Source organism: Panthera onca, chromosome A1, assembly GCF_046562875.1.
Source record: "Panthera onca isolate mPanOnc1 chromosome A1, mPanOnc1 haplotype 2, whole genome shotgun sequence".
Classification (NCBI taxonomy): domain Eukaryota; kingdom Metazoa; phylum Chordata; class Mammalia; order Carnivora; family Felidae; genus Panthera; species Panthera onca.
The window spans coordinates 173562501-173588384 of NC_138339.1; the positions used below are offsets into that span (position 1 = coordinate 173562501).

The 25884-nt window shown below is 43.6% G+C and overlaps 2 protein-coding genes across 8 annotated transcripts in view; one reads left to right on the top strand and one right to left on the bottom strand.

Moving 5' to 3' along the window:
* The window catches only part of DZIP1 (DAZ interacting zinc finger protein 1), a 55708-nt gene extending 54338 nt beyond the window's left edge, over positions 1 to 1370 (top strand). For all 6 annotated transcript variants that reach the window (XM_078432428.2, XM_078432432.2, XM_078432433.2 and 3 more), the window contains one exon: positions 311 to 1370. In XM_078432428.2, the coding sequence (XP_078288554.1) occupies positions 311 to 387 (77 nt within the window). In that variant the 3' untranslated portion in view covers positions 388 to 1370. The remainder of the gene's footprint in view (positions 1 to 310) is intronic.
* A 1338-nt stretch (positions 1371 to 2708) lies between these two features.
* CLDN10 (claudin 10) lies at positions 2709 to 25535 on the bottom strand. Of its 2 annotated transcripts, XM_060636839.2 has the most exons (5): positions 25232 to 25534; positions 18304 to 18465; positions 18134 to 18215; positions 3658 to 3765; positions 2709 to 3045 (listed from the first exon to the last, which is right to left on the bottom strand). In XM_060636839.2, exons 1-5 carry the CDS (start codon positions 25449 to 25451, stop codon positions 2922 to 2924), a joined length of 696 nt encoding a protein of 231 aa, XP_060492822.1. In that variant the 5' UTR covers positions 25452 to 25534; the 3' UTR covers positions 2709 to 2921. The 2 variants fall into 2 exon arrangements, with proteins under 2 accessions (XP_060492822.1, XP_060492825.1); XM_060636842.2 differs by lacking the exon at positions 3658 to 3765 and having other exon boundaries at positions 25232 to 25535.
* Positions 25536 to 25884: the final 349 nt, after the last annotated feature.

A 25884-nucleotide genomic window follows, 5' to 3' on the forward strand; every position in this document is an offset into this window, starting at 1 on the left:
GCTTTCTTTACACCTACTACTCAGAGTCCGTAACAGTGACAAAACATTATCGAGCACAGTCAGGATGCAGACCCTGTGCTGAATGCAGGGAAGGAGAGATGCTGAGTGGAAGCCTCCACGTAGGGGTCCAGTGAGGGTGTCCAGGAGACGTGGCCATTCCGTGGCCAGACTGCACCCAGCCTCCTCCACAGCCTGCGGACGCTGGGGCCTGCGGATGGGTGAACAGACTCAGACACCCAAGTTTCAGAGTTTTACAGGCTCCTCAGTGTGCTGGTTTGATCACTCAGGCCTCCTCTTCCTCCCCCCACAGGACTTCAAGATGAATCAAGCACGTTGAAAAGCAGCTTAGTAACTGTGACTGATTGGAGTGACTCTTCAGATGTGTGACTACAGCCCAAGAGTCAGAAGGTCCAGACGCCAACAGGATTTCAGTAATCTGCCCACAGGATCCTTAACGCTCTTGCCCTACGGTATTTCCCACAAGAACAAGGAAGCGGATTCAAAGAACAAGGGTCTCTTTAACAGCACCTAATTCAGTATTGAAAACAAAAACTGTCAACAGTATTTCGAAGCATACAAAGGTGTTTAAGACTTCTGCTGCTTAAAAATAATGTGTCATTGAAGTCATAAAAAGTTTTCTCTTCAGAGCAGTACTCTAGTGTTTAAGCGCATTTTTTCGACTAATTTTTAAGTGAATTTTTTTTAAACTTATAGCCAGTTTGGGTTCGAATTAAAGCTTTTTTTTTAAATACCTTTCTTATATACATTGTCACACTGGAAGTGATTTATTATAAAATTCTGTTAGTATGCTTAAAACTGAATTAGTGGAATCAGTGAAATCTTACGAGTAGACTGGTTATTTTTCACATAGAAATAAGTTTAGAATTATAAAAATATAGCTAGGCCCACGCTAAATACATTTTCCAGAAGTACCTGTACCAGACTCAGCTTTGAGCCATTGTAAGCATGTTGTTATTAAACAATTATTTTAGAACTTTAAACACCATTTCTGCAGTATAACCTTTACCTTGGATATTTTATGAATAAAATGTAGCTGTTTTAAACATCAAGTTATCAGAATATGAAAAGATTGGGTCATTACTGAATTCATATGTGTATGTAGGGTTTTTCCCCCTTTTTTCAAATGCCCAACCCATATTATAAAATACCTCAAAACTATTAGTTCTGTTCTTAACAATTGTCAATGGTCGCAAAGTTCATATAAACTGTTTTTTGCATTTTTTGTACTTTGTGGTACTACGTGTACTCTTGTTTCCAAAAAAAAGGTAACATTTTAACTAATGGTCTGTTGGGTTTTGGATGTCTTTTTCAATTTGCCAACCTTTTAAGTAAAGGCCTCCATTACATCACTGTGACTGTAGCTGAGTTACTCATTAAAGACAGTTCTGAGCTAAACTTACTTTATTGGGGGGGGGGGGTAGGCTTGCCCTGTTAGCTGTGCCACAACAGCCTAATCTAAAGTCACAACAATTTATTATGCTTCTGCCCCTCCCTGCCCCTTCCTCGCCCCTTCCTCCGGGGTCCCTTTCACTTGTCTGCTTGCACCCTTTCTAACACTTCCCCCAGGCCATTTTATGCAGATGTACTCACTTTGTATGTAAGTGCTTTCAAATTTTCATGTAGTAGGACAGAGATAAGCAACACACAAAAGCCACATCCTGCCTGCAAAGGCACAGGGGCCACTGTGTTATTTCAACCTTATTTAAACAGATACTTATTTAACATACTTATTTAACAGATACTTATGTAACAGACCTTGGGTCTGTTTTGCTTTTTTAACATGCATCGTTAGTTCCTTTAATCAGAACAACTTCATAATCCTCATCCTGAAGATGTGCCAAAAGGAGGGGCGCCTGGGTGGCTCAGTTGGCTAAGCATACGACTTCAGCTGAAGTCATGATCTTGCGGTTCATGAGTTTGAGCCCTGCCTCAGGTTCTGTGCTAACAGCGCAGAGCCTGCCTGGGATTCTCTCTCTCCCGCTCTCTCTCTACCTCTTCCCCACTTGTGCGCACTGTCTCTCAAAATAAACTTAAAAAAAAAAAAGATGTGACAAAAGAAGAATTATTAAGTAACTTGCCGGAGGCCATTCGGCTAGGAAGTGACAAGAGCAGGCTTTCCCTGGGCTCCAAGCTCCGTGTCTGCCACATCTTCACTCCTGACGGAAGGGGGTGGACTTCTGCCAAGTGAGCCCCAAATTTAAATTAAGTTGGCACATCTGTGTTGCAAAAGCAGGTGCCACCCAGGCTCCAGGACCTTCCTCTGCGGGCTCCAAAGTCAGGCATGATCAGCATCTCTCACTCAGCTCGTGCTGATGCTCCGCTCCAGAACCTGCTTTCTACAGAGACACCCAAGCAGTTATTGAAGGTGGACATGCCAGGCAATGGGCAGGAGCCCTTCCTTGAGCGCTCACAGAGATCGCAGTAGTGATAGGCGTAAGAAACCACAAGTCAATGCTACGCAGACTGTAACCTGTCCATCAACCCACGCATCTTTCGAGGAACAGGCTCGGATTGCCCCCACACTGTTCACAAGATACCACTCCTTAATACCCCTTCTATTTAATATATGAAGGAAAAGAAGGAATGGGGGCAAAGACTGCAACGTCTGAATGATTAAGGATACGTTACAAATCCTTGATCCTTCGGTGCTAAATGCATGTTCTATAAATGTATCAGATATATACAAATCCTGTAAATAACCTGTTTATTTTCTTATAGAAAGCCACAACAGAAAATGATTAGTATATAACTGTGTAAGAACATTTACATCCATACAATCAGCAAATTCTCCAAATTCATGTTTTGAAAATAGTTTGAGTGTGAATTACAGGAGGGCCTTGCGGGGATCATCTGTGAACAGTTCACTTTTATAGTAAAGACAGCTCGCGGCGGTTTTCCTTTCAGACATAAGCATTTTTATCAAACTGTTTTGAAGGGTTTGTGGTTTTAAGATCTCCTCCTGCGCCAGGATATTTCGTCCGAGAAGACATGACAGATGTGGCCCCGTTGTATGCGTATCCCATTCTGCAAGGCAAAACACCGAGAGCCCGTTTTCTTACACTTGGGTAAGTAGAAACCATTTCCCCCATTTCTGTCCCAGCCAAGTTTCAGAGCCTCCCTGACTGCTTTTAGTTAGCACTCTCTCTTGTACCCCCAAACATTTCACTGCCATTTCTGACCAGTTAGCGGGACCACGGGAATCTCAGCAGAGGAAACTCATGGCTTGTTCATTTGTTGTTTCTCTTTTAAAACTCCTCTTCCTGGACCCTGGGGGACCCTAGTGACCTTCATCAGTAATGTCTGCCCATGTGAAAATGATGAGGTCAAGGTGAAGAATACACCACACCCTGTCATAAGACCCGTCTTTCTGCTTACAGAAATAGCTTTGGAATGTAAGAATGATGAGCTCTGTTTTTTAAACTAACTTTAACGAAGTATATATTTATTCCATTCAATATATTTATTATATTGAATATTATATTCACTATATATTCCTCACTTTTGCCAATTCTAGTTTTTTGAAGTTTCTTTTTTGTTGTGTTTTGTTTTTCGACGTGTCTAAGAATCGTGTGAGCGATCTAGAACCTGCCGCACGTGTAGTAACTTTAACAGGTCATTTTTATCTCTTTTTCATACCTGGGTGTTTTGTTGTTGTCAGATATTGAAAAGCAAAATATGACACCACCAATTATGCAGAGTGAGGCTCCCGCCCATCCAATAAACAGAGCAGCTCCTAATTCATACCTGTGAGGAAGCATTACACATGCATTACGGCTTACTTCTTTTGGGGAGTAAACAGTATTTAAGACCTAACAAGCCAACCTTTACTAATGCTCATCAGAAATTGCCGCTGCAGCTTGCAGAGGAAATAAGAACACTTGTATCTGCATAACGCCTTAAACTCTATTCAAAGTGTTTTTCTGGCCATCACTTGATTGTATCTCCCCAATCTCCCAAAAGGAAGAGGAAGTGATCCCTGCAGGCGAGGCAGAGGCAAAGCCAACTGCAGAGCCCAGGCCTCCTGACTCAACCAGTATCTTTCCTCTGGGCTCTAAGGCTCACAGAGCTTTCCATCTATTTATTCTGTTGCACAGGGTAATTTATTATTATTTTTTTTAATGTTCATTTATTTTTGAGAGAGGGAGAGAGGCAGTGCAAGCAGAGGAGGGGCAGAGAGAGGGAAACAGAGGATCTGAAGTGGACCCTGTGCTGACAGCAGTGAGCCCAATGTGGGGCTCGAACCCACGAACCGCGAGATCATGACCTGAGCCAAAGTCGGACGTTTCACCGACTGATCTCCCCAGGCACCCCACACAGGGTAAATTATTCAGGTAGACTCTGGTTAGAAAATGGAAGGTTGCCTTTGCTTTCAGTTTAATTCCATTTCATAAACATCTATTTGCAAATCACGTACAAATACACGTTGAAGATCAGCAGAATGTGCCATCCCCAAAGAGGCCACTTGGGCATGGGGATTATCTTGAGTGGAAGGCAACTGAGAAGATACAAGAAAAGCTCTCTGCCCTTCCCCATTTGCCTAAAAGCAGGACATAAATTTGTAAAGATGTCCCCTGTGCCGCCTACCCCTCCTACCAAGAAGGACAGAAGTTAATCACCAGAGACAACAATACACTCTGATCAGCTCACAAACGGCACCAGGAGGCTCTCCATAACACTTTACTAACTAGCCCTGCCTTCCAGTACTTCCTCCATAGATCTGCCTTCCCACAATTTGCCGCCCTAGGAGCTCAGAAGCCCTGTCCCTTGTCTTGTCACCTGTGAGCGTATTGTTCTTTTGTTAAGATGCCATATAAGCCCAAGTTCTAACTGGCCCTTTGAGTTAGTCATCACTGGGTGCTCCCACGTGTATGCATGATGCTCAGGTTGACCAACTGTTTTTCTCCTGTTAAACCATCTTTTGTCAGTCTAATTTATAGGGTCTCAGCTGAGAACCTCGAAGAGTAGAGGGGGAAAGAGGTTAAATTTTTCCTCCTCTACAGAGCCCGTGAAAAGTCCGTGCTAGATAAGTGCTATCTTGCTTACCACCACAATCTAGTGGGAGACAAATACAAAATAACATTATTTAGTGATAGATTGCTAATAAACAATAAACACCTCCTATATGGCTGGTCACAGTACTCTGCTGATGCCTTGAGCAAATACAAAGATAGACAAGGCAGCTGCTGCCTAGGGGATGTCCCCACACAAAGGGGCAAATAATGCTACAGAGAACAAGAAAGGAAATCACTTACTGTGGAGGGCCAGAGGAAATCCTTTTAGGGGAGGAACACTCACCCAGAAAAACAAGTAAGGAATGAGAAAAGTATGCCAAAACGTTAGGGGCTGTGTGTTCTCATGCTTGCCTATGCTTTTTCTGAAGAATAGGGTTTTTTTCTTAATTAAAGAAGTGATCCTCAAGCTTTTTTGGCCCACAGACTTCCACTGCAAGGCAAAAACTGACGGATGCCATTCCCAGCCTAATGGTAGTTTTCAGGATAAAATGAAGCCCAAGTGGGAGGGGTCTCTTTTGGTCATGCAGAATCCACAGAAGAGCTGAGACAGAAAAGCAGGGGGCGAGGGTGAGAAGGGACAAGACAGGTCTGAGGTGGGCTCCCTCCCCAGCCTGCCCCCCAAAGGAGGTGCAGGGCCAGACTCAGGTCTCGAGGCCACACCACGCTGTTGACAGCATCTGGCATGCACCCACCACCTGTGCCTGTCCCGAGTTTTGCCTCGTCTGTTTCTACGTGCCATATCACTGACTGAACTCCCAGCCGGGCAGGACAGGATCTCTCCCATGATCTGAGTCACAGTAATGGTAATGGAAGAGTGACCTTGACTGCCAGCTTGGGGAAGCAGGAAGCGACCCTAACAGAAGATCAGGAAGGTATCGTCCACTCGCTCATTTTCAGATCTGGCTACAGAGGCAATTTCACAGCCTGTGTTCACAGTTGGGAAGAAGTGATGCACACAACACATGCTGCCCTGTGGTCCCTTCTTTTCTCACTGTCGTGTTGCCTTCTCTGGGAAACCCAGGTGACAGCTGAAGCGAGTACAACAACAGGGGGCAGCACATCATCCCGCACTACAGCACTAATTATGCTCCCGTAAACAAGAATCTTCTCCAACCGCTCCCACTAGTGGCGATGGCAGAAACAGAAGACTGGGGTAAAGTGCAACAAAACACCTTCAGTGCACAAAAACACTGGACCGAAAGGACTCAAGGCTGAAGTGCACTGATGAAAAAGAGCTGGCCGGACCAAGAGTGCAAAGTTCACGGTTTTATAAAAGATGCCTACATTAAACACCATGCAATCCACCTAAAAAGGATATCCTGGATTTCCACCACCAGCTCTTCTTTTATGATGTTTGAACACAATTATGCACATAAAACCAGCAGACTGCCTGCCAGGTCGTTAGATGTAGGTCATCCGACCTCTTCAAAACATCCGTGAGTCCTACAGCAAGCTGCTCTCAGATGCCCCCCGTCACGCTTTCGCTGCAGACGGCTAACAGTGAGCACACTGAACATTTCTACTTGGAGGACAGGACTGTGGGATTACGGTCTAATGGTACTTTCTGTTTTTCTCTATCGTGGGCCTCCCATTAGAGTTCAGGCTGTCTTCACTCCTAATAAAAGCGTGACTTAGTTATTACTCTTAGTGTACATACCCCCGGAAGCAACAGTCTAAGGTTTTTCTTAAAAAATATTGAGCTTTCTAAAATCAGATTCCAGGGCCGGATACCATGGTCGATTAAAAATAAGTCTCTAATTATTAATAGTGGTCAATCAGGGGTGACAATCATAGAAATCATAAACTACAGCTTGGCACTGTGAATTCGCTCAAAGGAGCATGCAAACATGTACACAGTGTCGTCACAAATCAGAGGATAAATTACTCAGGCAGGAAAAATGTTGGGACTTGTGTCTTTATACTCATTTAAGCCATCCTGAACCTTCTGCAAGAATCATGAGTTTGTCTTATATTAAAAACAGGTTCAGGGCACCGGGTTGGCTCAGTCAGTTAAGTGTCTGACTTTGGCTCAGGTCATGATCTTGCAGTACATGAGTTTGAGCCCCACATCAGGCTCTGTGCTGACAGCTAAGAGCCTGGGGCCTGCTTCGGATTCTGTGTTGCCCTCTCTCTCTGCCCCTCCCCTGTTCGTTCTCTCTCTCTCTCAAAAATAAACATTTTTAAAAAATTTTTTAAAATACTGGCTCGCTTATTCCTGACTTTTAATATATTTTCATGTTATTTAACTTTAAGTCAGTAAATTCAGACTCTATTCCAAGAAAAGTACCATTTCCATTTGAGTTCCTTGTGAGTTCTCTCAGAGACAAATAGTACTCAGAGCTGAAGTCTTTAAGAGACTCCACATCTACATCAGCAATTTCTAACAATTTGGTTTTGTGACTTGGTTCTTTCTCTTGCAGAGACTTTTTCTTCTTCATTCTGTGGAAAGACACGGATAGCAGACTTACTCAGCAAGGACTCAAATTCGCACCTATCAGTGTGCATGATCTGGCAAAAACTGGCTGGTATTATTGAAACACAGGATTGAGAGAGCAATATAATATCCACTCAAATCTGTTCCAGAGCATGTTTCCTTTGACACTGACTGGGAAGCTTAGTCTCTGCCTGGAAAATCTTTCTCCGTTTATTTGGTAATACTAAGAAGCTGACTTCAATGCCTCCGAAGATTACCAAATTTCAGATGCTCTGTTGCAGGGCTTTCTTCCATTAACAATATCCTCCTGGACCCACACCAGCTTCCCCACTCAGAGCGTGCCCTCTTTATTGGACTGTTACGATCGCCAACATTTCTTCATTATTCTGAAAAGCTCTAAATCTGCTTAGCACCAGACAGATCCATGATTGTCAGGGGGAGGACAGAGCTCCATTTTATGGATCAAAATATTGTTTCTACAGTATCTCAAATAATCCTCTCAGTTGATAGGACTAATAAAAAGCTGCCTATATGACTTTAATTCACTTATGTAATTGAATGTAAGTTAGCAAGCAGGGGAAAACTTTACTTATATATAATCACTTAAAATTTCCCCCAAAAAAGAACCATAAAGAACTAAGGCATTAAAATGTCCTTTGAACTGGGACGCCTGGATGCCTCAGTCAGTTCAGTGTCCGACTTCAGCTCAGGTCATGATCTCAGGATTTGTGGGGTCAAGCCCTTGCACTGGGCTCTGTGCTGACAACTTAGAGCCTGGAGCCTGCTTCAGATTCTGTGTCTCCTTCTCTCTCTGCCTATCCCCCACTTGTGCTCTCTCTCTCTCTCTCTCTCTCTCTCTCTCAAAAATAGACATACATACATACATACACACACACATACATACATATATACAACCATACATAAATAAAACACCCTCTGAAGTATTGGGTGAAATTATTCTCACCCGCCTGGCTGTGCCTGGAGCCCTAGAGAGCTAGTACCACACTTGGAGGCCTTCATTCTAATCATCTCATACTTCAACTCATATTTCAGCCCTATAACCTTCACGGTAATCCGAGGGAATGGACTGAAGAACCCCTTTTATTTGCACCTCCTATTTTTTTGTCTTCCTTGCATCCAAACCCATTATGACTTATTTGCCATCTATGGGGAGCTCGTGTAGCCTACCCAGGTCACCACCACAGAAATGATGTGCCAGGAGGCATTGTGCTCATCATGTGTTTTGAGGTGTACAAGAGAAGGACAGCTCTGGTCTCAAGGATCTCAGAGTCTAGTGACAATAGTCAGATAGTAAGCAAGTAACACTAGCAAAGTACAATGAAATTTAACAACAGCATCAGAAGAGTATGTTTTTGCCAAGTAAACATTACCTGTTCTCCCAGATCCACCCAGACGTCATTCAGGTGAGTGTCTACAACTATAACCAGCATTACTGTCAGCTCACTGTACTAGGATTTTTGTGTGTGTGCTGAGAATTTTTTTTTGCATAATTACATTCAATCTTCATTACAATCCTGAAAGATAGGTATTGCTACCTCATTTTACAAATGAGGAAGCTGAAGCTCAGGGAAATTAAGTTACTTGCCACATACCTCAGCTAAGTAAATGGTAAAACCAGGATTTAAAACCCATAACTGTGATTCCAAAACTCAAGCTCTTAACCATCACTCTTTCTTCCCTTTACGTAGTATACCTTAGCTAAGTAAAAGATTTTATCAATATGAGAAAATACCATCAATGCAATATATTCTTATTTGTCATTTCAGAGAGATGGGCGTTTTCTCTCTCTGCGGCTCACTGCCTTCTCAGTGGCTCACAAGCTCCAGGGTATGGAATTTTTTCTGAATTCCCCTCAGGCTGTCTTTTCACCCAGCACAAAAAGAGGTGAGTGTAGTAATTAAAATCAGGGCATGTTGGACTGGAAAAAACAGAAAATGCAGCGCCTCCAAAAACAAAACAAAAAGTGTTTAGCGAGTGAAAAAAAATCTCCTTGTACGACCCCCAGAGGAGCGAAGTGACCTTGCTGTAAGTCGCAGAGCTAGGAGTCAGGTCTTTGGCATCTGGGATAGCATTTTTTCAAACACATTGTCTTACTCCTCATTTTAACAAGAGTGGTAGCAGCCAAAATAAATATTCCAGTTAACTGAAAACTAACGATCGATCAATTGATCGATCATGTATCTCTATCGAGTTTAAAGTTTAGAAAGCATACCACGTATTACCAACATAAACATTTTAAAATTGAATTCCACTGGCATGGCATTGTTTTAAAGATTACTACCTAAAATAAACGTTCTTCAGCTCATAGGCTTATATAATCCAAGGTCTAGATAACTACATGAGTAGATTTTATATTAAATAAGTATTCTGCAGGTATTATCTACAAACACTCCTCCCCCCCGCCCCCCCCTCCACCCTCTCCTGGGGGCCCAGTTACAAGGATGGGCTGCCACATGCCCACCCAGCCTGTGTACCTCCCCACCCTGCTCACAGTCTAGCTTTCCCTTACACAATCCCATCGGCTAATGGTTTCTCTCCCACTGCCCACAAGATGCCACAGGATTTCTCACCCGAAGCTTCCAGGAGACTTACAAAGTACTAACAGGTACCTCCCAAATGGCGGCTAACGTAGAATTTAAATAATAAGCATCCACTTCTACACGGAAACTTCATGCAGAATTCTCACATTTAGGAAACCCAAAATAAAGATTGATCTTTTTGGTGTCAGTTCTAAATTGCTTTCCTGTGGCTAGATTAAAACAGACATACATGCGTTTCTTTTCTATGTGCTGTGATTTATCAACAAAATTCTACAAACGTTATATATTAATAACATGCTGATGTGGTAAGTGCTCTAGCTATGTTATTTTCTTCCGTCCTCTTCACACTGAGAAGCAGGAGGGATTACCTCTCTTATCCAGACAGACAACTGCAGCTCCCCTAAGATCCCAGAGGAGCGAGGGCAGGGACAGGAGCTGAGCCGGGGTGTAACTCTGAAACCTGCCTCTTAGCCTATCTGCCGCCACCCCCCCTCCAACCATCTGCACGCACAGGAAGTATCTTTACAGAAGCCCTAATTCCTGCCAAGTATTCACGGAAATTAAAAAAAAAAAATTCACAGTGTAACAATATAATATTAGCTAAGGTAAATTACAACTTAAAAGAAATATGTCCTGTCCCCCAAAATCACATAGGCCAATTCCAAAACAAATCTGTTGTTTAGCTCGATCTCCAGTCATATGGAGAATTGGGGGGTTTCCTGGGCCCTCTTTGGTTTTAAGTGAAAATGATGTGCCGAGTCCTTATACTCAAAGCAGGCAGCAGGCGTGATAACGTGTTCGCACACACGCTGTGAAGTCTGAACAAGCAGACACTGCAGAGGGGGCTGTGCTTCAAGACAGGAAATTCCTGGAACGTCGAAGCTGCCTTGCGACCCCTGAGGGCATGGCCAGAGCTTAGAGTCCGTGCGTGCGCAGGTGAGTGTGCGCATCTGCTTGTGTTAAGAGAAAAAACATACGGATGAATTTGCAGCAAAAGAGCCTGAGTCATTTAAAAGCAGATCCCGCATTTTATTCAGAATCCCCCACGGGCTACCTGAAAGTGTCTCAGAATCAAACCAGGGACAGATGTATGCAGGATGGCTCTCTTGGGAAGGGTCTCAAGAATGTCTATGAATTTGACAGTTCCTGGGGGTTGCACGTCTCCAACTCAATGCTACGACTGAGGCGATTAGAAAAAAAGAAGAAATTACTCAAGCCTTGTTTCTTTTAAATGGTTTCTTTTAAATGGTCCCTTTCAAACCTGCCTTCTATTTGAGAGCCAAGCGTCTTAACAACAGTTATCACTTCTACCGGGCTTCCAACATTTCAATATTCATTACTCTATGGCTCACCTTAGTACACGACCTCAAGTAATGAACTGCGACATTGATGCACGCTGCTAAGGGCCAGTATCCTTAAAAATAACAGTGAACATTTACTGAGTGCCTACCGTGTGATGCATGCTTCTAAAGAGCTGAATATTTATATCCCTCCATAGCACAGAGGAGGGACGCAGGACACAGAAAAGACACGGACCTTCTTCAAGGTTATACAACAAATAAGCAGCAGAGCCGGGCTTTCCTCCCAGGCAGCCAGGAGGTGCTGGACCCAGGGCCTTGCTCTTTGACACTGTGTGTATGCTGCCTCCTGCCCTCATGTCCACATGACATGCCCGTAGGTCCCAGACATCCACAAACATGCTCAGTCCTCCCACTCCAAGAGAGATGCAGACAGACAGTCCTATAACACTGCTGACCGGCCTCCTTGCTGTAAATGTCATGGAGCAGGCACTAGGCACAAGAGACTCCAAAATCAGCAAGATGTGGTCTCTGCCCGCAGATGCTCCTGGTCTGGTTTGGGACAGGAACCAGTAAGTAAGTGCTAACTGCATGGCAGCATTATGACAGAAGCACCAGGTGGTGGAACAGGAGCACACGGGAGGGCACCTCACCCAGAACACAAGTCCTGCAGGATGGCTGGTGTCAGCCAGCATGTGAAAAGGAAAGGGAAAGGGGGCTTAGGGGTCCGAGTGGAGTCACCAGGAAGCATGGCAAACTGGCAGGAATTGTGACTCCATGTACTGGCCAGTAAAAACAAAACACAGTTGCCCAACACTTGATTCGCAAGCATATTTTTAAAGTCACGCTAGTGTTAACAAAAGCATCCGAGCCATTATGGTGATCTGAGCCACCACTGAACAGCGAAGGCACAGGGTAACGCTTCTTAATATTTAACAGCTGAATTGTTTTGTTCTTAATACATGGTACCTCCAAGGAAGCCCTTATCCAAGAATCTGTGAGCTGTTTACCAACATTAATTCATTCTCCAAATAACTCACGAGTGGAGTAAGCCTAAATAAACGAACATCCATAATTCATTACATTATAATAATGACAGAAGTCAGAAGCCAAATATGCTGGCAAGGTCACATAGTGAGATTGATATTCCTTTGAACTTCACCCAGGAAAATGTGTAATCTAGAAAGGTACCTTCTAGAATGATCTACTTGAATGATCTACTGTTCATTTAACTGGACAGACAGCAAGCATGAGAACATTTATCAGAGAGTAGACAGCTGTTTATTTCTAACTACTAAATAGCCACAGAGGTGAACAGGTTTTCCCAAGTAAAGCTGAAATCCTAAAGTAGAAACTAAATATATGCCAAGAATGAGTGTTAGAGATAAATAAGTCCACGGTTTTAAACACTCTGAAAATAAAAAAGCCTGAAGGATAAGACCTGAATATGAGAATATCTGAGCCAAAATACTAATGATAAATTTCATATACTAAAAGAGAATAAATCTAAGATTATGACGTCCCATTTCTTCAATTAGGGCATTTGGTTTAATGCTCCAACATTGCACGAATTTGAAAAGAAGTTTCTTTGTGTCAATAAATTCTTACTTGGAACAGTTTATTTAAGAAAACAAATCAAGACCTTTAGGAAGTTAAGTCATTCGGACAACAAAGCAGTAGTGGAAATAATAACTGAATTAAATCTCAACTCCCTGGAGGGTGGGTCACAGGGTAGTGGATGCCTGGTACCATAAACTTGAGAATGGTAGACTTTTTTGGATTTGGTAGGTTTTATTTTAATAAAAAGGAGGAAGTTGGTTTGAAACAGCCAAAGGGAAGAGTTGGGAAATCTTTTTCAAGGCTTTGCAGCAGCCCATCCTGGAGTCATGAAACATAATCACAACTTGAATGAACGCAAGAGAAGCAAAACAAACGCCAAAAAAAAAAAAAAAAAAAGGCGGGGGCCGGGTTGGGGGGCATGGCAGAAACGACCACAGTCAGATGTAACTCTTTAAACAACTGCAATTGTGGGGGCACCTGGGTGGCTCAGTCGGTTAAGTGTCCAACTTTGGCTCAGGTCATGATCTCATGGTTCATGAGTTTGAGTCCCGCCATGGGCTCTGCACTGGTAGCTTGGAGCCTGCTTCGGATTCTGTGTCTCCCTCTCTCTCTGCTCTTCCCCTTCTGGCACTCTGTCTCTCTCCCTCTCTCTCTCAAAAATACATAAACATTAAAAAAAAAAAAAAAGAATTACATTTGTGTTGTGACTATAGCCTGGGAGAAAGAACTTCCCAGATATATGGAGGGAGAGGAAGGATTTCGGAAATACAGAGCCAGGAGCATAGAGCGTGATACTGTTTTTAGTGCTACAGCCTCTGATCTTTACTCCAGCTGCACTAGAAGCCACTCATCTTTTCTCACCAATAAAGTGCCTACTGAGTTCCTTGCACATAGTAGGAACCTAGCAGGAATTTTGTTGATGAGTTTAGTCTGTGTTTCTAACTTAGGCAACCAAGGTAGGTCTTACATAGGAATGTCCTGGAAATCCACAGAAAAGATTCAATTAATATAGCACAGAATCTTTTTATTTTTTTGAGGGGGGGGCACAAGTGAGTAAAGGGGAGAGAGAGAGAGAGAGAGAGAAGCAGGGTCACCCAAAGCGGGGCTCATGTTTTACCCGAAGTAGGGCTCGAGCTCACCCGATATGGGACTAGAACTCATGAACCGTGAGATCGTGACCTGAGCCAAAGTCAGATGCTTCATGACTGAGCCACCCAGGTGCCCTAATATAGCACAGAACCTTAAGAAAAACAAAACAAACATCAAAAAAACTAGATTCTGAGCCCAGACTGTCTTCCAGTGCATTTCAGGGCTCGGGTATGGGATAGCTAGGATTTGCTCACCAGAAATTTAAAGTAGAGCACACCACAAGCAGCTGTCTTCACTGCCTTCCTAAAGGCCAAGCACACATGTGACTGTGGACAGGGAGAGATGTCACTTGGTGGTAGCTAGTTTTAGGAAGCGGAGTGTGTGATACGGATGGGAGAGAGGAGTGAGTGTCCTTCCTTCTCTCCTCAGTGGGCTGACACCACAGGAAGCTTTTCCCCTAACTCTGAAAGGACTACCTCTGCAGATAAGACTCACTTGCCAGGCACTGTGCTTGGCTAATAAGACAGCGATGAAAGGGGCACTTTCTAATCTCAAAGAATTTACTCTCACGCAAGTGAATGAAGACACCAAAGAAAGTCAGAACCTTCCTGCTGTAGTACCTTCCAAATCTCAACCCACCTAGGGCTGTCCTGCCTTTAGCCCTGATTCTCCAAAGCATTCCTCAGTTCATGCACAAACTAAGTCAAAGACCAATGGCTGAATTTTTAGCAAATGCTAGCTGAGGCAACACTAGCCCCTAGAATATGCCAAATCAAAATCTCACTTTAGGGCGCCTGGGTGGCTTAGTCGGTTAAGTGTCCAACTTCGGCTCAGGTCATGATTTTGTGGTTTTTGAGTTCAAGCTCCACTCAGAGCCTGGAGTCTGCTTCAGATTCTGTGTCACCCTCTCTTTCTGCCCCTCCCCCACTCACAGTCTGTCTCCTTTTGTCTCTCAAAAATAAACATTAAAAAAAAATATCAAAATCTCACTTTAAAAATTCTAAGACCTATGAAATTAGTTTATTTTGTGTAGGTAGCCAATTTTTAACTTATTAATCTTTCAAATTTTTATTTCTCTGTCCTCTACTAGAAATGTTGATAAAAGGATGGGGCACCTGATAAAAGGATGGTGCTCAGTCGATTAAGCAACCAATTCTTGATTTTGGCTCGGGTCACGATCTCACAGTCATGAGATCAAGCACCACATTGGGTTCTATTGACACAGAGCCTGTCGTGGGGCCTGAACCCCAAAACATGAGATCACGACCTGAGACAAAAATCAAGTGGAACACTTAACCGACTGAGCACCCAGGTGTTATATTTTTAAGTCACTTCAGAAAAGGCTAATAAAAATATCTATAAAGATAAGCTACAATTAAAAATCAATCTTAACAGCTAATACAATACAGTAATCAATTTCCTCTTTTCTAATCAGTTCTGAGCATCTATATACACTCTCTTAATTTCCACATTAAGTCTATGAGAAAATTCTATTCTTAGCCTGATTTCAGGATGAGAATACGGAAACAGGAGGCAGAAGTTGAGAAGAGAGTGAGTGCCGACAGGACATGAGGGGGGGATGAGGAAAACCCCTCCGAGTCCATATTTACTGAACTGAGTTTAACCAAAACCTGAAAGAAAATCAGAAATCCCAATGGCACCAAACTGAGTTAGGCGACTGAGCATACAGCAAACACAGAAGAAAAGTCACACAAAGGACAGACGCAAGTTACTGGGCATATATGAATTAGCCTTGCTTGACCTTTTGAGGAATGATAAAAATGATTTTTAAGATTCTGCCAAAGACATCCTTAATAATTGTCAGGAAAATAAAGACAGCAATGTGGAAAAGATAATCCAGAAAAGGCAGCAATGTCTTTAATAAAATAAACCAGTTTTGTTGTAGATTTAGGATACCAAAGCCTGAAATAAAAATGTATCATTTAATGAAAATTATTAGTTCGTTTAAATATCATTAACGTGTTTCTTTTTTTTTTAATTTTTTTTAAATTTTTATTTATTTTTGAGAGAGAGAGAGAAAGTGGGAGGGAGGGATGGAGGGAGGGAGGGAGGGAGGGAGAGACAGCGTGAGCAGGGGAGGGGCAGAGAGAGAGGGAGACACAGAATGTGAAGCAGCCCCAGGCTCCGATGCAGGGCTTGAACTCACAGTGAGATGATGACCTGAGCCAAAGTTGGATGCTTAAGAATTTAAAAATCAGAACGCATTTTTCCAACATAAGCAGGTGAGTAAAAATTACACTGGTGTCTCAAACACCCATTTTTGTTTCCCATTTAACAAAAGTTAAAATAGTTTTTGAAAACATGCAAAAAATATATATAGCATACTGTCACCAAAAATCATGAAACGGAGTATTATAAATCATGGGTCTTAGAGCAAGCATTCCTGGTCTGACTCATAGTCTAATCAGACAGTACCTAGTTGAGTTTAGGTTCCATTGCACACATTAATTGACCTCTTTCCTCATTTGAAAAAAAAAAAAAAAAAAAGGTTGTACCAAGAGAACCTACTTTATAAGGCTGTTCCAAGAATAAAACAAAATAATAAAACAGAATAATATTTGCAATGCTCTGCTTGGTACATGGGAGGGGCCCAACATGTGTTAGCTGCTATTTTCATTATATAAGCATTTATTATTTATAAATAAAAGACACCAAAGACAGAACTAAAAAACCAATTCCCTGAAGAAACTTAAATCCACCAGAAAAAAGTAATGCACACCTGACCAGCTATTTTAGCAACTGTTTTTTAAAATCCTGTCACATTTTATCTGAAGACTGAAAGAGAAGCACCAGACTGATTGTTAACTATACACGTACATACTGATGTGGCTTTCTACAGAGGTATATTTTCATGGAAGACAAAATATTGCATATATCATTATTTCTAATTTGGTATCCCTGGGGTTTTCCCAAGGCAAAGAAATAAGCCTAGAGAAACTATAAAAAGCAATTGCCCATAGTTAAAAAAAACAACCATCAACAACAAACTGATCTGTAAATGCCAAAGCAACTGCCTGCAACCCAGACCGGTCACACCTGGGTGGTGTCTGTACCACTCCGAGGGCATTTTTTAAAAACCCTGCAGGGGTGCCTGGGTGGCTCAGTCGGTTAAGCATCTGACTTCGGCTCAGGTCATGATCTCACGGCCCGTGGGTTCGAGCCCTGCGTCGGGCTCTGTGCTGACAGCTCAGAGCCTGGAGCCTGTTTCAGATTCTGTGTCTCCCTCTTTCTCTGACCCTCCCCTGTTCATGCTCTGTCTCTCTCTGTCTCAAAAATAAATAAATGTTAAAAAGAAATAAAATAAATAAATTTAAATAAATAAATAAAATAAAAACCCTGCATAATGTAGTTTCTTTATAAAGCTTTATTAAGTGGAGCTTGTTAAGGAGTTAATTTAAAAGGCTAATTAAAAATGAAAACATGAGGGGCGCCTGGGTGGCCCAGTCAGTTAAGCATCTGGCTCTTGATTTCAGCTCAGGTCATGATCTCCTGGTTTGTGAGATCGAGCCCCGCATCAGCAAAGAGCCTGCTTGAGATACTCTCTCCCTCCCTCTCTTTGCCTCCCCCACTTGTTCTCTCTCTCTCTCTCTCTCTCTCTCTCAAAATTGATGAATAAATATTTTTTAAACATGAAAAGATGATACTTCATTTAAATGTCATTTACAGATTGCTAATCTTCAGGAGCATGTTCCATGTCAGTGTTTGAAACCATGATGGAAACCGGCTCAGACACCAGCACCCGGCAAATGTCAATCTGGGTGGACAACAATCGAAGCAAGCTGTCAGTTTTTTGTTGTCTCACATCATCATCCTTTCCTCCCCACCTTACGTCTCTCTTCCACTTGTCCTCTACTTCACCCCAATTTAATGACGTACAGTGGATGAAGTCCAGAATTTCAAATGCTACGCCTTGAGCTTTTTAGACAAGACACTATGTGACACCAATGCAGTAATTAAATGCATCTTTTGCCAACGTAGCACATGAAATGTTTACTCTTGAAATGATGTCATCAAATAGTATTTATCAGTGTCTCACTTTCACGAGCCATGTAAGGAATTTATGTATCTTAATTTAGAAGAGTCACTCGCATACATTTCCTAGAAGCTAGAAACATACAGACCAAGAAGAGGACTTACTTCTGCTCAACATAGAGAGGATCAAAGAATTCCGTTGTGATTTTGTTTGCGTAGAGGGAACAACCGGTCATTGAGCACAACCCTGCAAAGTATCAGAAGGAAAGTACCACGGTTAGTGTCATTTCAATAACATCGTGAAGTGCCTTGTTTGGGAGAAAGTTACTATTTACCTGACAGTATGAATACAATTCCAGCCAAACAAGCAATTTTAGCTTTAGCTTTATCTGAGCCTCCGACTTTGGTACACTTCATTCCGAACAGGGCAAATATGGAACCAAAAAAGCCCAGACTGACAGCGGCAATCATAAGTCCTCTACATGCCTGGATATAACCTGCAATTAGAGGTCATCTGTGTTAGCATAAAACACGTGGCTTTCCAGGGAGACATCCTCCTCATTTTGTACCATCCTTCTGAATGAGGGTTCCGTTCTCCAAAAAAAAATACCCATAGTGGTTAAAACACATAGTAAGAGAAGCCAGAAGGGAAAGCAAGTTAATCTATATGGAGTGCCTGTTCTATGTCACCCACTTTTAGGATTGCCCTATGCATAATCCTCAGGATAGATTCCTTGAGTGTTATTATTCCCACGTTCACGGAGGAGGACACTGAGGCACCAAAGGTTATATAGGCTATGTCAGAGATGAATTAGTAAGAGGCTGAAACGGATTCCATCCGCTTCTGATTATAAAATCCATGCGACGCTACCCCTCTCTGTAAGAAATACCATCCACCACCATCTCAACCCTCCTCCTCCTTTGTACATTGGACCTTTTATTCATTTTTTACTAATGTTTATTTATTTTTGAGAGAGAGAGAGCGAGCGAGCAGGGGGGCGGGGGGGGGGGCAGAGAAGAGGGAGACTCAGAATCCAAAGTAAGCTCCAGGCTCTGAGCTGTCCGCACAGAGCCCCAAACACAGGGCTGTAACTCATGAACCATGAGATCGTGACCTGAGTCAAAGTCAGACGCTTAACTGACTGAGCCACTCAGGCATCCCACATTCGACCTTTTAAATAGATGCTTTAATGGTTTTGACATTATAAAATTTATAATTGGGCAGCAAGGTGTTTCTGATATCAGTGAAAGCTTACAAATGAGACCAACTAGAATATCATCAGGAACCAATGATGAGTTTAAATCAAGAAGTATTTTAATGACATTATTACTTTCAGGGCACATGGAATAAAACTAGGTTTCAAAAAGCAGTGGTTGTTTACTAAAAGACTATTTCATAATTATGAAATTCACTGGGTGCATATAAGTGGATGCTTTCTAAGCACCCTAAAACCTTGTTCTATTGGGTTGTCTGATCATCTTTTGGTACCACCCATTTTTTTTTTAATTAAAAAAATTTTTTTTAATGTTTATTTATTTTTGAGAGACAGAGAGAGAGAGAGCAGGGAAGGGGCAGAGAGAGGGAGACACAGAATCCAAAGCAGGCTCCAGGCTCTGAGCTGTCAGCACAGAGCCCAACGTGGGGCTCAAACTCACCAACCATGAGATCATGACCCGAGTCGAAGTCAGACACTTAACCAACTGAGCCGCCCAGGTGCCCCACCACCGATTTTCTTAATCACCTATTCTTATTTGCACAGCCAGGGTGGGGTAAACTTCAATGTGGCTTTTGTCCAGACACTAACAAATTCTAAATCAATAGAATTTAAACCAATACACTTTTAGCACAGAAGGTCATTTTCCTTTCAGCGGGAAACAGTGCCATGTATCAATCTGGAGTAGCAATGGCAGATCCTAGGTATAAGCAGATGTTCGTGGAGCCAATGAATAGGCATGTACATCAAGTTCACATGTGGGATTATTTTTTTAATTTGAAAAAACACCTCATAAAGACAGCAAGTCACTCATTCTTAGTGTTCAGGTAAAACCCACAATAAATAATAATTCTAAGACTACAGTAATTGTAAATTCAAGAAATAATCCTGGCAGGGAGCCTCCAACCCACATTCCTTTGGGAAAGAATGAAATTTTAAAGTGTTAATACTATTCCTAGGGTCCATTTTAAAGAGTACAAAGAAGATACTCTGTTTAATTGCAACAAAGTTCGGCCTCCACCAATGCAGACTGCAAAGACAACGAACTTCTATTTTATAGTGTGAACAGCCTCCAGGAATAATTCCACTGGAGGTGAGGCTGTCAAAAACAGCAAAACAAGTTTATTTTTAGCCCAACAAGATAATGGAGGCTAATTTCAGTAGCAATAATCATACCGTAGGGCTATCTGGGTCTCTGATGACCCGGGTTTTTTAAAAATTTCAACTCTCAGTCCCCTTGCCAGAAGCCAGGGAGCAGGCATAAGCACAGAGGGGAAGGCTGCTGGTTCCCTATAAGATTAAAGACCATCTACCAAGACAACCACTACTGGGACAGTGTGGTTTCATTTCCTCCTGAGACTTATAGTAATCTATGGTTTTGAGGTATGTTAGCGGATTCTCACTGCAGTCACTACACAAAACAGCATGTGTGTAGACGTAGCCTCTGTGATACATGTTTTAAAAAATTAGCCAAGTTTATCATTTACTCGAGTCATCGTATAGTCTTTATGAACAGGAAATGCAGGAGCCTGGCAAATGGTTAAGGCCTACACTCTGATCATTTAGAACTCAAATGTGTTTTCCCAGATGAAAACAGTGGTATGAACCTCAGGCCGGTGCATGCAATCCTTAATATGACTTAATATGAAAATAACAGTAGTCTTTAAACTTTATTCAACCATGACTCATAGTATTTTTTTTCTGAGGTTCTCACTCTGTTCTCCTGTCTCAGCCCCCGTGCCTGCAGCAGGACTGGTCTCTTGGCATGAATATGAGAGGAGAAATACTGTTTCTGATGTGGTCGGGTCCTTCCCCGCGTGCCAACCAGAACCCTGACTTGGAGGGAAAGGCACCTCTCTCCAGCCTGGAACGGTAGCAGTAACTTGCTAACTACGCTAACATGGCTAACTATGCTAACTTACTGCATGCACAATCATTGGTTAGATTTTCTGAAACAGGGAACAAAGAGCAGACACTGGGTTTCCTGGGGATAAACCGCACCCCCTCCACTGCCAGCTCTAAACGGAATCCAGGTGTTGGTAAGCCTGGTTGTGTAAATTAGGGGCCACCAGTCCTTAAAACATCCACAGACTCAGGCCTTAGGTGACTTCCAACAAACTCAGAGTTTATCTTTTGCAAGGCAGACCTCTACAACCTTGCTTTTAACAGTTCCGGAGGGCAAAACTTCTAAGTAACACCAGCAAGTGGAGTGGTAGTAAAAACCTAGTCAAGGAGGCCATTATTTTTGACAGGTTGAATTTACTGACACCTTTAATAGCTAATTAACACATTAAAGTGCTGAGGCATGAACATATTTACTCAGAAGTTCTCTGAAGTATAATTTATAGTTCACTCTCTTGGAAGAAACGGCAAACATTTCCACGAACAAAAATAGATGGCATATACTAAAAACAACCTGGCTGAAAATGATTCTCAGCTGAAGTTCAAGTGGTGCTTTGAAAGGAATATGAGCTGGCGATAAACAGAAATCACTAGCTCGTTCAACCGTGAAAGTTCCAATTAGTAAAATACAGTGACTTTACAATAACGAATTCTGTTGGAGGAAACCTTCAAGGCGTCCCTTAAAAATTAAGCGTTTTCCAAATGATGTGTACCTCATTTTCCATTTCAAACTAGCAAAAATGAAAATATCCACTTGGTGGAGACAATTCCCTAGTAGCACATGTGCCTGTTGCTGGATAGAAGGGAGAGAAAAGAATGGCCTTTTCCTACGCTAGTAGCTTTGTGTACTTTTTGCAAATCCTCTGAAAGAAGGGTGGGATCGGAGGAAGGCACGAACTATGAATCTCAGCTCTGGTTCTTCTATTTACCTGCTGTGTGTCCTTGATTACATTACCTTATCTCTCTGAGGCTCAGTTTTCTCATCTGTAAAACAGGGATAAGACCACTTACTTCACAGGATGAATAATATGAACAGAGTGCCTGGTGATTTGTAAGAATCTCATCAAAGCTTCCCTTCCATCATACTAAGATTAATTCTAAGCAGAACTTGGAGTTGGGATCTTGACATAAAATCAAATCTACACATTTAGCTTTTCTCGGCCTCATTTTCCTTGTAGGGAAAACTGGGGTTGCAATGATACCCCCCTGAGGATGAGGAATCAGAGCTTTGACCTCGTACAGAAAATTCAGAATAATGTCTCCATCATCTGCGCCCAAGAGGCTCCTTCTCCCACCTCAGGCTAGATGAGAGAGAGCCGTGGGCCTTCTCCCTCCTTTCTGCATTCTCTTTTGAACTTAGAGCTTCTTCCTGGCTTAAGGGGAGGATTGGCTTGCTCAGGCCTGTGGTCACCACAGCCTACAGTAATGTAGCCTTCTCCTGCCACTTCAGAGCAGCATCAGGAAGTCCAATGTGCAGTGTGATGTCGGCGGGACCTGCCTCAGAACCAGCACCCAGCAGATGTGGCTGCTCCAGGGACGCAGCAGACAGCTTACAAGCCGAGAGGCCTGCTCTGGAAAGGTCACCTTGTAGGAGGAGAAATCAACTCTCTAGGTGAAAACGTAGCGGTGTGATTAAATCCCTCAATATGTTATTCTGGGAGACACAGAAGAGTAAGATTTATCACTTTCGGATAGGCAATGCCTTCTTAAGCCACAGAAAGCAGAGGCGGCAGGAAGAAACTGATAAATCTGATCACAGTACACATTTCAAAGTTTTGTGTAAGAAAAGACATCGTAAGTTTAAAAGACAAGCAATGGGCCAAGACTGCAACATAAATAAAAAATCAAGGAGGATTGACACCCAGAATTTTAAAAAACAAATCATTTACATCAAGGGGAAAAAACAGACTGGGCATAAGATATGAACAGGCAATGCATGAAAGAGAAAAAAAAGGTCAATAAATACAGGATAAGATGGTAAAAATCATTGGTAAAAACCAGGGAAACACCAATAAAAATGATAGCATGATAATATGTCACCCACAATACTGGATGAAAAACTCTGTGGTGAGAATGTGGACAAATAGGCATTCTCGCTCATTGGTGGTGGAATGTAATTTGGAGGTATAAACCGAACATTAAAATGAATAATCTGACAGGTACCATTTCTCAGTATCTACTTCACAGAAATATACACGTGCACAGAGAGACAAATATGAAGATTTTCAGTATAGCACTGACAACAGTGAAAAGCTGGAAAGTGTCCATTCCCCAACAGTGAGAAAGCAGCTAAATACAGCAGCCTGTCCAGATGTATGAATACCATGCACTTGTTAGAGTTACTTCTCTACGTACTGACTTGGACAAATACGTTAATTAATTTTAGAACATTGTACAACAAGGGGGAGTATGAAGACATTTGTGTTTTGGGTTTTTTTTAAGTCATTTTCTAGACACACGAGCACCCACGAGAGGCCATTTTGCAACCAGGGTTGTGTATAAATGTCACTCCTTTCTCTTCTCCCTCCTCAACTCCCTCCACAGCCTCATAACCGAGGGCTCTGCCCTCCTTCCTCCTCACAACCCCACCCGCCCCCAAGTCCCCATGCCAACTCCACTCCCACATCAGAGACACAATGTGAAAACTTCTCTATTCTGCACCCAACGCTCTTCATGGAGCATTTACTTCTCACTCCCCTCTCTCCTCCCCCAACTGTCCTACAGAAGGAAGCAGGCATATCTGGTGAGCTAGCCCAGGTAACAATACGGTTACCTTACAGTACAGCAGTTACAGTAAGAGGGCACTTTGGACCGTAACCATCAATCCCAAATTCTCAACGTAAACCACAGAAACAAGAGCCTGCCTGTTCAAAGCATCTACCTGAATGTGTGCTCTACAGAGCACAGGAAACTCAACAGTAATTCTAGGGGATCAACAGTGACCCAGATACTTATTTTACACAAGAGGACGAAGACCTGAGTGTCATCCATTCAAAATCAGGCACATATTCCCGGGATATGGGGGGTTCCATCAAATACCACCACACTGAGCAACAACAGTTTGCTTTTCGTGGCAAGCACCATCTTAGGGGAATTAATTCTTGTCTTTTATTGAATCAGCTATGCAAATAAAAACCTGCAGTGGAATAATTTTTTTTAAGTTAAAAAAAAAAAAGAAACACCTCAAATCTAGAGATAATGCAAATGACTATCTTTAACTTTCTGCTGGGCTCTATCTAGTCCTGTGCTATAAAATCCTGGAAGAAACCAGCCTAGAACTTGAGCAATCATTGCACCTGCGTTGACATCTACCGTTCTCTTGAAACTAAAACAGAGCCAGTTTTCTAGAACATCCGCTTGTTGCTCTAATTCAATACAGTATAGAGCCCAACTAGCAAGAACAATGTAGAAAACAACCTACAAAAGAACAGCAGGTAAGTGACCTGGAGAGCTGACGCGGGACGCATGGACACAGAACTTGGCAGTCTCTGGCACAAGATTCCTGCTAGCCAGGATTCTCTACCCACTGCGGCACAGACAAGGGTTATTTATTTTCCTAAAACTTGGAGGAAGCATTAAAGCCCAGGCAGACACGTTTGTTGAAGCGTGGGGTTGTTTTTTCTAGGGGGAGGGGGCTTGGAGTGACACTCCCTGCAACATGTTACTTTTTCTCTTGCCTACTTTTAAAAGAACTAACAAAACGGTTAATGGGAGCTCAGGACAAGCAGAATTAGCTTTGACAAGTCGATACCATTTTAATCAGGATCCAGCTCTTTCGGGGAGTGCTGGGTGAAGGAGCCAAGCGTCACTCCGTATCCTAACAGTCCCCGAGAGATGGGGGTCCTACAACCGTGTCCTCGACTCTCAGGACTGAAAAGGTGCTTCCCTCAACCCCCCCAACGCCTGAGTCGCCCACCCCACCCCAGTCCCAGGGCGACGGGCTCGGACAGGCGCCCCGCGGGACACGCGTCCCAGTACGGCACCGACGGGCACGGGGGCTCTCCGCGGCTCCCTCAGGCTCTGGGGGGGGGGGGGGGGGGAAGGCGAGGCTCGGCCACGGAAGGGTCCGGCCCGGGCCAAGAGGGCGCCAGGCTGCCTGGCCGGACAGGAGCGAGGGCAGGGGACGGGGGCCCGAGGGGATGCAGACCATCCAGAGCCAGCATAGAGGGGAAGTCCTTGCAGTTGGAGACGCCCGTGGAGTCGGTCACGCACGTCTTCCACAGGTTGGCCCAATAGGTGGCGGTGGTGATGACCGTGCCGTCGATGGTGGACACCTTCCAGTAGTCGGTGGGCAGCGTGGAGGACACCAGCACCCAGCCCGAGATGGAAACCATAAAGGCGATGATCTCCGAGGCCGTGCTCGCCATGCTGCCCGCTGCAGCCGCGCTAGCGCTCGCGCTGGCGCTCCCACTGGGCGCCGCGACCCCCGCGCGTTCGGCCCCGCGGCCCCGCCCCCCGGCCCGCCCGGCCCCGCCCCGCCCCGCCCCGCCCGCGGGCCGGCGCTAGGGGGCGCGCACGGGCCCCAGGACGGGTCGCGCCCTCGGGGGCGGAGAGGGCTCGCGGGGCGCCCTTATTGTCGCCGCTCGGGTTCTCTAGGGCCAGCTGACCTGGCGCCCACGGTCGGGAAAAACTTGGCCTGCGCTCCTCTCGCCCCCCGCTCCCGCGTCTCGGGGCCGGGAACTCGGAGAGCGGGTATCCTGTTAGACAGACTGGGAGCCGGATGTGGACGACCTGTAGCGTCCTACCCCCACCCTTTCCCCTCCCCCCCTCCCGCTCCCCAGCCCTACCTGTGGCAAATAG